The sequence below is a fragment of the Anomaloglossus baeobatrachus genome, chromosome 12 (genome assembly GCF_048569485.1).
Source record: "Anomaloglossus baeobatrachus isolate aAnoBae1 chromosome 12, aAnoBae1.hap1, whole genome shotgun sequence".
Lineage (NCBI taxonomy): Eukaryota > Metazoa > Chordata > Amphibia > Anura > Aromobatidae > Anomaloglossus > Anomaloglossus baeobatrachus.
The window spans coordinates 5240314-5252351 of NC_134364.1; the positions used below are offsets into that span (position 1 = coordinate 5240314).

At 58.6% G+C, this 12038-nt stretch overlaps 1 protein-coding gene across 1 annotated transcript in view; it reads right to left on the minus strand.

Moving 5' to 3' along the window:
* Nucleotides 1–2278: 2278 nt before the first annotated feature.
* The window catches only part of SEL1L (SEL1L adaptor subunit of SYVN1 ubiquitin ligase), a 37984-nt gene continuing 28224 nt past the window's right edge, over nucleotides 2279–12038 (minus strand). Inside the window, 9 exon segments of the mRNA XM_075330781.1 lie at nucleotides 2279–3944; nucleotides 5651–5779; nucleotides 6275–6447; nucleotides 6859–6933; nucleotides 7251–7416; nucleotides 7516–7664; nucleotides 9183–9270; nucleotides 9347–9409; nucleotides 10689–10766. Of these exon segments, the coding sequence (XP_075186896.1) occupies nucleotides 3714–3944; nucleotides 5651–5779; nucleotides 6275–6447; nucleotides 6859–6933; nucleotides 7251–7416; nucleotides 7516–7664; nucleotides 9183–9270; nucleotides 9347–9409; nucleotides 10689–10766 (1152 nt within the window). The 3' untranslated portion in view covers nucleotides 2279–3713.

Sequence of the window (12038 nt, forward strand, 5' to 3'; positions counted from 1 at the left end):
CAGAGGAGGCCCGGGAGGACAGACGGAGCGACAGAGGGGGCCCGGGAGGACAGTCTGACAGAGGGGGCCCGGGAGGACAGACGGAGCGACAGAGGGGGCCCGGGAGGACAGACGGAGCGACAGAGGGGGCCCGGGAGGAAAGACGGAGCGACAGAGGGGGCCCGGGAGGACAGTCTGACAGAGGGGGCCCGGGAGGACGGAGCGACAGAGGGGGCCCGGGAGGACAGACGGAGCGACAGAGGGGGCCCGGGAGGACAGACGGAGCGACAGAGGGGGCCCGGGAGGACAGACGGAGCGACAGAGGGGGCCCGGGAGGACAGACGGAGCGACAGAGGGGGCCCGGGAGGACAGACGGAGCGACAGAGGGGGCCCGGGAGGACAGTCTGACAGAGGGGGCCCGGGAGGACAGTCTGACAGAGGGGGCCCGGGAGGACAGTCTGACAGAGGGGGCCCGGGAGGACAGTCTGACAGAGGGGGCCCGGGAGGACAGTCTGACAGAGGGGGCCCGGGAGGACAGACGGAGCGACAGAGGAGGCCCGGGAGGACAGACGGAGCGACAGAGGGGGCCCGGGAGGACAGTCTGACAGGGGGGGCCCGGGAGGACAGACGGAGCGACAGAGGGGGCCCGGGAGGACAGACGGAGCGACAGAGGGGGCCCGGGAGGACAGACGGACCGACAGAGGGGGCCCGGGAGGAAAGACGGAGCGACAGAGGGGGCCCGGGAGGACAGTCTGACAGAGGGGGCCCGGGAGGAAAGATGGAGCGACAGAGGGGGCCCGGGAGGAGAGTCTGACAGAGGGGGCCCGGGAGGACAGACGGACCGACAGAGGGGGCCCGGGAGGACAGACGGACCGACAGAGGGGGCCCGGGAGGACAGACGGACCGACAGAGGGGTCCCGGGAGGACAGACGGACCGACAGAGGGGTCCCGGGAGGACAGACGGACCGACAGAGGGGGCCCGGGAGGACAGACGGACCGACAGAGGGGGCCCGGGAGGACAGACGGACCGACAGATGGGGCCCGGGAGGACAGACGGACCGACAGAGGGGGCCCGGGAGGACAGACGGACCGACAGAGGGGGCCCGGGAGGACAGACGGACCGACAGAGGGGGCCCGGGAGGAAAGACGGAGCGACAGAGGGGGCCCGGGAGGAGAGTCTGACAGAGGGGGCCCGGGAGGACAGACGGACCGACAGAGGGGGCCCGGGAGGACAGACGGACCGACAGAGGGGGCCCGGGAGGACAGACGGACCGACAGAGGGGGCCCGGGAGGACAGACGGACCGACAGAGGGGGCCCGGGAGGACAGACGGACCGACAGAGGGGGCCCGGGAGGACAGACGGACCGACAGAGGGGGCCCGGGAGGACAGACGGACCGACAGAGGGGGCCCGGGAGGACAGACGGACCGACAGAGGGGGCCCGGGAGGACAGACGGACCGACAGAGGGGGCCCGGGAGGACAGACGGACCGACAGAGGGGGCCCGGGAGGACAGACGGACCGACAGAGGGGGCCCGGGAGGACAGACGGACCGACAGAGGGGGCCCGGGAGGACAGACGGACCGACAGAGGGGGCCCGGGAGGACAGACGGACCGACAGAGGGGGCCCGGGAGGACAGACGGACCGACAGAGGGGGCCCGGGAGGACAGACGGACCGACAGAGGGGGCCCGGGAGGACAGACGGACCGACAGAGGGGGCCCGGGAGGACAGACGGACCGACAGAGGGGGCCCGGGAGGACAGACGGACCGACAGAGGGGGCCCGGGAGGACAGACGGACCGACAGAGAGGGGCCGGGAGGACAGACGGACCGACAGAGGGGGCCCGGGAGGACAGTCTGACAGAGGAGGCCTGGGAGGACAGACGGAGCGACAGAGGGGGCCCGGGAGGACAGACGGAGCGACAGAGGGGGCCCGGGAGGACAGACGGAGCGACAGAGGGGGCCCGGGAGGACAGACGGAGCGACAGAGGGGGCTCGGGAGGACAGACGGACCGACAGAGGGGGTCCGGGAGGACAGACGGACCGACAGAGGGGGTCCGGGAGGACAGACGGACCGACAGAGGGGGTCCGGGAGGACAGTCTGACAGAGAGGGCCCGGGGAGATCGGGCATGGTGTACAATGCATGTAGTGTAGGGAACTTCTTGGTGTCATGTGGCTTTTGCCCGGGATGACTCTCTGTTATCAGCACCTTGTAGATGGACTTTGCCCCATCCTGAACCTTGTCCGGGCTCTGATAACGGCCGGACGTGGCCACATCCAGGAAAACACAAAAACAGGAGTCTTTTTTGATTTTATTACTTAAATAAAACTCACAAGCCAAAGTGAAGGATGAGACCGCGAGCCCCGATCACCGCGGCGGTGCCGCACGTCCCACTGGACAGAGGTGAATAAATTCATGTGAGAGGCAGAACCCTCCGCTGCTCCTCATGGCAGAGGACGTGGAGGATATACAAGTCACTGATGCATCACAACACAGGAGGAGGACTGTGGGAAATCCAGCAGAGGACGGACCGACATCCCCAGAGCCTCGCACTGCTGCCGACAGCACTGACCGGCCACGTGACGACAATGTGCAGTCTGTACAGACACAGCCGTACCCCAGTGACACTCAGGTAGTGATGCCTGGCACAGGGGCAATGTTAGGAATGGGAGCGCTGAGCCAGGAACACTCGGGGGTCCCGGCTCCAAGACTCAGGCAAACGTTCAGTGTGGGGTTTCTTCTACTGCACCCAAAAAAATAAAAAAGGAGAAAGATGGGGCGAATTTAACCCTTAGTGCAAGGTCTAGAAAAATAATCATTTAGAAATAGCAACTGATCAATGGGACCAAACGTCACAGAGGGGTCCGGAGTATATAGGGGTCCACCGTATAGATGGGTCTACTGCACAGAGGGGTCCGCCGCAGAGCGGTCCAAAATATAGATGGGTGCGCCGCAGAGGGGACCGCGACACAGAGGGGTCCAGAGTATAGATGGGTCTGCTACACAGAGGAGTCCGCTGTATAGAGGGGTCCCCCGCACAGAGGGATCAGCTACACAGAGGAGTCCGCTGTATAGAGGGGTCCCCCGCACAGAGGGATCAGCTACACAGAGGGGTCCGCCGCATAGATGGGTCCGAAATATAGATGGGTGCGCCACAGAGGGGACCGCCACACAGAGGGGTCCAGAGTATAGATGGGTCCGCCACACAGAGGGATCAGCTGCACAGAGGAGTCCGCTGTATAGAGGGGTCTGCCGTACAGAGGGGTCAGCTGTATAGAGGGGTTTGCTGTACAGAGGGATCAGTTGCATAGGTGGGACCGCCGCACAGAGGGGTCTGCCCCTACCCATAGTCAGACATACAGCCAGCGAGTGGAGCTGGACCTCATGATGTCGGACCCTCCAGCAGCGGTGTCAGCGGGTTAGCTGGGGGAGCGGTGGGTCACCAGCTGCAGATATTAGGGGGGCTTTATAAAAGCTCCGGTTGTGGACCAGTAATAAAAATAGACTCTCCCAGCCCAGTCCGGTGGTCCGCCCGCCCGCACATGGCGTCAGTAATAAATAGTGGATTCCTCTCTGCGATTCGCTGAGTGAAACATTTTACACAGCGAAGAATACGGGGAAGAACGACAATAATCCTGGAGCCCCCCGGAGCCGCCGTTGCTGCACGTCCGGGGTCCGCAGAGCTGCGCTCCGGGAAGCCTTGGTGTCAGTCTCTTCGCAGGACGCGGTGATGTCACTGAGGTGGCGGCTGCTGCTGCGCTTCATGTGGCGGCTGCTCTTGCTGAGGAGGGTCCTGCGGCGCCGGTCGTGGTGCTGGTGTCGGGGGTCTCGGAATGACCTGTGGTTGCCTTTGCCGATAAGCAATGACCGTCCCGAGCAGCAGCGCTATGATGGTCATGAGGTAGAGATCCCACTCCGGTCCCAGCAGCTGATCCATATCCACCTGCGCCATCATCTCCTTCACCTGATCGGGGACAGAACAATCAGCAGATGAGAAGCCGTGGGACGCAGCGCCGGAGGGGACATAGACCCCGGGGTGATGGGCCGACATGCCAGAGCGCTGGAGGGGACATAGACCCCCGGGTGATGGGCCGACATGCCAGAGCGCTGGAGGGGACATAGACCCCCGGGTGATGGGCCGACATGCCAGAGCGCTGGAGGGGACATAGACCCTGGGGTGATGGGCCGACACACAGACATGCCAGAGCGCTGGAGGGGACATAGACCCCGGGGTGATAGGCCGACATGCCAGAGCGCTGGAGGGGACATAGACCCCGGGGTGATGGGCCGACATGCCAGAGCGCTGGAGGGGACATAGACCCCGGGGTGATGGGCCGACATGCCAGAGCGCTGGAGGGGACATAGACCCCCGGGTGATGGGCCGACATGCCAGAGCGCAGGAGGGGACATAGACCCCCGGGTGATGGGCCGACATGCCAGAGCGCTGGAGGGGACATAGACCCCGGGGTGATGGGCCGACATGCCAGAGCGCTGGAGGGGACATAGACCCCCGGGTGATGGGCCGACATGCCAGAGCGCTGGAGGGGACATAGACCCCGGGGTGATGGGCCGACATGCCAGAGCGCTGGAGGGGACATAGACCCCCGGGTGATGGGCCGACATGCCAGAGCGCTGGAGGGGACATAGACCCCGGGGTGATGGGCCGACATGCCAGAGCGCTGGAGGGGACATAGACCCCCGGGTGATGGGCCGACATGCCAGAGCGCTGGAGGGGACATAGACCCCCGGGTGATGGGCCGACATGCCAGAGCGCTGGAGGGGACATAGACCCCCGGGTGATGGGCCGACATGCCAGAGCGCTGGAGGGGACATAGACCCCGGGGTGATGGGCAGACATGCCAGAGCGCTGGAGGGGACATAGACCCCGGGGTGATGGGCCGACATATACAGACATGCCAGAGCGCTGGAGGGGACATAGACCCCGGGGTGATGGGCCGACATATACAGACATGCCAGAGCGCTGGAGGGGACATAGACCCCGGGGTGATGGGCCGACATATACAGACATGCCAGAGCGCTGGAGGGGACATAGACCGACATCTCTGAGATACAAACGTGCCAGCAGATCAGGTGCGGGGCGGTATACAGCGAGTGCACACAGGCGGTATGCTGAATACTATCTCTGCTCGTGCCCCTGCTGCGGGGCGGTATACAGAGAGTGCACACAGGCGGTATACAGAGAGTGCACACAGGCGGTATACAGAGAGTGCACACAGGCGGTATACAGAGAGTGCACACAGGCGGTACACAGAGAGTGCACACAGGCGGTACACAGCGAGTGCACACAGGCGGTATACAGCGAGTGCACACAGGCGGTATACAGCGAGTGCACACAGGCGGTATACAGCGAGTGCACACAGGCGGTATACAGCGAGTGCACACAGGCGGTATACAGAGAGTGCACACAGGCGGTATGCTGAATACTATCGGATTCTGCAGGGGATGAAACTGATCACTGGCAGCGGATATTATATTATAAGGGGCGGGGGGGGACATAAGTTGTGCTAACAAATCTGAACCATCAAAAACCCCACATAAAGTAGTGGAAGTTCAGGGTGGGGAGGGCCTGCGAACACGGGGGAGTCGCAGACCCTCAGCTCCATCTCTACAGACAATCACACTGCAGATTATCCCTCGCTGTAGACTTACATTCAGCTCCTGCAGGTACTGCAGCGAGTACAGCAAGCCGAGCTTACAGAGTGCCAGGAAGACCGGGACCTGAGCATCCGGACTGGCCTCCGCCGCCATGTCATAGAAACGCTTAGCGAGGTGGATGTCCTGCGCAAGAGAAGAGACATGAAGAAAGCAACTCCTGCGCCATACACATCATACGTATCCTGTATTATCCTCCAGAGCTGCACTCACTATTCTGCTGGTGTAGTCACTGTGTACATACATTACATTACTGATCCTGAGTTACCTCCTGTATTATACTCCAGAGCTGCACTCACTATTCTGCTGGTGTAGTCACTGTGTACATACATTACATTACTGACCCAGAGTTATCCCCTGTATTATACTCCAGAATAGAGAGTGCAGCTCTGGAGTATAATACAGGAGGTAACTCAGGATCAGTAATGTAATGTATGTACACAGTGACTGCAGCAGCAGAATAGTGAGTACAGCTCTGGAGGATAATACAGGAGGTAACTCAGGATCAGTAATGTATGTACACAGTGACTGCACCAGCAGAATAGTGAGTGCAGCTCTGGAGTATAATACCGGAGATAATTTCGTATCAGTACCGATTATGGAGAACTCCCCTTCTCTCACCTGTTTGATGCCGAGGCCTTTCTCATGCATGTACCCCAGATTAAACATGGCTTGTGCGCTGTGCTGTTGCTCAGACGCCAGGCGGTAATGAATAAAAGCCGTTTCGTAATCTATGTCGGTTCCATAGCCGTAGAAATGGTAATCGCCGAGCTTCAGCCGAGCCACAGTGTAACCTGGAGACAGAGGGCAGAGGAATTAGCAGAGGACACAGTGCGGCAGAGAGCGGCAGAGCGCAACAGAGAGCGGCAGAGCGCAACAGAGAGCGGCAGAGCGCAACAGAGAGCGGCAGAGCGCAACAGAGAGCGGCAGAGCGCAACAGAGAGCGGCAGAGCGCAACAGAGAGCGGCAGAGCGCCATCATTAACCTACAGAACAACTTTGATTCCTGGAGGGAAAGTCCCATACACAGATAATCTATGAGAACCCGGCTGATGTGGGAGTACAGCTGCTGTCCGCAGGTATCAGCCCACTGTAGCCGAGGCTGCAGGGAGCCTTCTTTATGCTTGAAGTCACATGTGGTCAAAGTCTAAAATGTAGTGGAGGCCGTCGTCTGGCATTTCCAGAAAACATAGTGGGAGTACCGACCTTGTGCAGCGGCCCGGTTCCAGTGCAGGAGCGCCCTCGGGTACGTCTCGTTCTCACCAAACAGGTTGGCTTCTTCTGGAGGAGAAGGGATAACAATATAAGAGCAGAAGAAACAAAGAATAAGGTCCTCCGGGGTCACCAACGCCAAGAGGACTTCATGGCACAAACGCCTACGGGGCAAGAGGGGTGCAGAGTGCCAGCGATGGCCAAAATACAGGGGGCGGGGCAGGCCAAAAAGGGCACCTCCGTCATTTCAGCTCCATCTATTGCAGACTATTGCACCCTCATCATCCTCATAAAGCGGTATTCCGCATCACATGCCATGAACGTGCTGGGTGAACAACACTTCCTGATTAACCCTTTCAGTGCCCACCCCGTGGCCAGTCACTCACTTTGGTCCAGGATGAAGGCTGCGTTACTTTGTGCCACCTCGTATCCCTGCTCGGCCAGTAACAAGTACTGCACCACCGCAGCATTGGAGTTCCCGCTCTTGTAGCCATTATATGCCGTCATCAGCCGCTCAGACCATCGGCCACGTTCACACACGTTCTTAAAGAGCTGGAAAAGAGAGCGGTGTGTTCACATCATCTCTGCTGCACGTTCCCGCCGGGAGCTCCCGGCATGTATCACAGTGTGTGGCATTCAGCGGTCACTTACTTCCACCGCGGTCTGGCAGGAGCGCAGCACTCCGGTGCCGGTGGCGTGCATCTGAGCCAGGTTGTAGAAAGCCAAGATGTGTCCTCCTTGAGATGCCAGATTGAAATACTTCAGCGCCTGCTTGTAATCTCTCTTCACTCCGACACCGTCTGTAAGAAGTCAAGAGGGCGGATCAATCATCAGTGCCACCAACTGGCACCACCCCCACACGTTGTGCCACCAACTGGCACCACCCCCACACGTTGTGCCACCAACTGGCACCACCCCCACACGTTGTGCCACCAACTGGCACCACCGCCACACGTTGTGCCACCAACTGGCACCACCGCCACACGTTGTGCCACCAACTGGCACCACCGCCACACGTTGTGCCACCAACTGGCACCACCGCCACACGTTGTGCCACCAACTGGCACCACCTCCACACGTTGTGCTGTCAAGGTAGAGATTTTGGGTGAAGACTGCTAATGGTATCTTCATACAGGGAATCCAGAGCCCGGTGCCATTATAGCTGTATATCAGTGCCGATATATCAATGTATCAGACAATGAACACACAGACATGTTCTCTCCTTCAGCCAGCGTCATCAACTGAACGCGCGTATTTTGAAAAAAACTTAAATTATACAAAATGCCACTTCGGCTTTGAAGCTAAACAGGGAGTGAGGAGTATTCCACTCTTTAATTTCTCTCAGCATGTTATAAAACACATCTTTGTTCCTTGTACATTCTTTCTGTGTGAACACAACTGAGAAGACTTTTACTCATCATTAAAAGACTTCCATCGTTTGTACATCTGTTCACTCATTCTTGGTAACCCCTTCATGGCTATACAGCTTTGAATTATATTATAGGTCTGTGCAATTATACAGACAGATAATTATGCATCTACATCTATATTTTGATTATTTACATACACAGATATTCTTATTACGTTTAAACAAACAAGCTATAGCTCAGACCACCTTCACAGTGCCACCAACTGGCATCACCCCCAAATGTTGTGCCACCAACTGGCATCACCCCCAAATGTTGTGCCACCAACTGGCATCACCCCCAAATGTTGTGCCCCCAACTGGCATCACCCCCAAATGTTGTGCCCCCAACTGGCATCACCCCCATATGTTGGGCCATCACTGGGCATCACCCCCATATGTTGGGCCATCACTGGGCATCAACCCATATGTTATGCTGTGACATTCGGCTTCCGCTCTCCTCCTCTCCACTTCTTCACCATCTGACCATTAATCGCTGCATTATATATTTTTGGGGACCTCACACGTTGGGTTCGGGGTGACTGCAGTGGGTGGAGGAGCTGGAGCGGCACACGGCAGGCACCGGCTGTGTGACACCCCTATCATCTGCCTCTGACATCATAGGCCGGTCCAGTCATTGCGGATTAGAGCCGTCGGCCAATTGCCCCTCCCCCGCCGCTCCGGCACTTACTATAGTACATGGAGCATAGCTGCAGCTGCCCGTCCACCCAGCCCTGCTCCGCCGCCCGCCCCTCCGGCACTTACTATAGTACATGGAGCCGAGCTGCAGCTGCCCGTCCACCCAGCCCTGCTCCACCGCCCGCCCCTCCCCCGCTTACTATAGTACATGGAGCCGAGCTGCAGCTGCCCGTCCACCCAGCCCTGCTCCACCGCCCGCCCCTCCCCCGCTTACTATAGTACATGGAGCCGAGCTGCAGCTGCCCGTCCACCCAGCCCTGCTCCGCCGCCTTCTGGAAATACTTCAGCGCCAGATCGTAATTCTACAGGAGCAGAGAAGGGAGAAGGTGAGAGATCAGCGCGGCCGCGGGTCATCACACACAATGTGCGGCCACTCACCACGGGAACGCCCCGGCCGTACAGATACGCCATCCCCAAACCGCTCTGTCCAACAGGGTTCCCCTGAAAGAGGAGAATAAAAGAGTGAGATCGCGGAAAATATCCTCACACCGCCAACTAGTGCCCGCAGGTTACATCCATCCTCACACCGCCACCTAGTGCCCGCAGGTTACATCCATCCTCACACCGCCACCTAGTGCCCGCATGTTACATCCATCCTCACACCGCCACCTAGTGCCCGCAGGTTACATCCATCCTCACACCGCCACCTAGTGCCCGCAGGTTACATCCATCCTCACACCGCCACCTAGTGCCCGCAGGTTACATCCATCCTCACACCGCCACCTAGTGCCCGCAGGTTACATCCATCCTCACACCGCCACCTAGTGCCCGCAGGTTACATCCATCCTCACACCGCCACCTAGTGCCCGCAGGTTACATCCATCCTCACACCGCCACCTAGTGCCCACAGGTTACATCCATCCTCACACCGCCACCTAGTGCCCGCAGGTTACATCCATCCTCACACCGCCACCTAGTGCCCGCAGGTTACATCCATCCTCACACCGCCACCTAGTGCCCGCAGGTTACATCCTTCCTCACACCGCCACCTAGTGCCCACAGGTTACATCCATCCTCACACCGCCACCTAGTGCCCACAGGTTACATCCATCCTCACACCGCCACCTAGTGCCCGCAGGTTAGATCCATCCTCACACCGCCATCTAGTGCCCACATGTTAGATCCTTCCTCACACCGCCACCTAGTGCCCACAGGTTACATCCATCCTCACACCGCCACCTAGTGCCCGCAGGTTAGATCCATCCTCACACCGCCATCTAGTACCCACATGTTAGATCCTTCCTCACACCGCCACCTAGTGCCCACAGGTTACATCCATCCTCACACCGCCACCTAGTGCCCACAGGTTACATCCATCCTCACACCGCCACCTAGTGCCCACAGGTTACATCCATCCTCACACCGCCACCTAGTGCCCGCAGGTTAGATCCATCCTCACACCGCCATCTAGTGCCCACATGTTAGATCCTTCCTCACACCGCCACCTAGTGCCCACAGGTTACATCCATCCTCACACCGCCACCTAGTGCCCACAGATTACATCCATCCTCACACCGCCACCTAGTGCCCACAGGTTACATCCATCCTCACACCGCCACCTAGTGCCCACAGGTTACATCCATCCTCACACCGCCACCTAGTGCCCACAGGTTACATCCATCCTCACACCGCCACCTAGTGCCCGCAGGTTACATCCATCCTCACACCGCCACCATACAGACCTCAGACGTCCATAGCAGGGGGTTATAGTCACACGTACCATGTCCGCTGCTTTCTTGAAGTACTGCAGGGCGGTCTCATTGCTCTGCCGCACTGTATCACTGCCCTCCGAATACATCTGTAAGAGAAAGCGACAACGCACATGATAAGACCCTGTATACACCAGGGCAGGGGCTCCGCGTACACCACACTAAGTATATCAGGACGCCCGTATATGCAGGATGCCGCAAAAGTTAGTACACCCCTCACATTTCTGTAAATATGGAACAACACTGCAGATCTGACCCTGTGATACAATATGCAGTGTCAGTGCGCAGCTTGTATACAATGTGCAGTGTCAGTGCGCAGCTTGTATACAAGGTGCAGTGTCAGTGCGCAGCTTGTATACAATCTACAGCGTCAGTGCGCAGTTTGTATACAATGTGCAGTATCAGTGCGCAGCTTGTCGAACAGTGTAAATAACTCAGCACAACCATTAATGTCTAAACCGCCGGCAACAAAAGTGAGTACACCCCTAAGTGAGAACATGTGAATATTGTGTGGTCACCATTATTTCCCAGCATGGCCTTCCCTCTCTTGGGCGTGGAGGTCACTAGATCTTCACAGGAGCCGCTGGATCCTCTTCATCCTCCATGACGACACCCGGAGCTGGTGGATGTTACAGACCTTGCGCTCCTCCACCTTCTGTATGTGGAGACCCCACAGATGCTCCACAGGGTTTAGGTCTGGAGACGCTTGGCCGGTCCAGAACCTTCACCCTCAGTGTCTGTAGCCGGCAGTGGGGGTCTTGGAGGTGTTTGGGGTCGTTATGCTGGAATATGAAGGGGGGATTCTGCTCTGCTTCAGTATGTCAGAGGACAGGCTGGGCTTCATGGTCCCCTTAATGACCTGTAGCCCCCTCAGCTGGCATCACTCATGCAGCCCCAAACATGACCCTCCCCCACCATGCCTGACTGTAGGCAGGACACAGTTGTCTTTGTCCTCTTCACCTGGAGCCGCAGCACACGCTGACACCATCTGACCCAAATAAGTGTATCTTGGTCTCATCAGACACAGGACGGTTCCAGTAATCCATGTCTTTAGTCTGCTCGTCTTCAGCAAACTGTTTGCGGCTTTCTTGTGCATTATCATTAAAAAAGGCTTCCTTCTGGGATGACAGCCATGCAGACCAATGTGCTGCAGTGCGCAGCGTATGGTCTGAACACTGACAAGCGGACCCCCACACCTGTACCCTCTGAGCACCGACAGGTGGAATTCCAACCCCTGAAATTCTGCAGTGTGCGGTGTATGGTCAGAGCACTGACAGGCGGACTCACACCCCTGTAACCTCTGCAGCTATGCTGGCCGCACTCATACGTCTATTCTGAACAGACGACCTCTGGACATGACG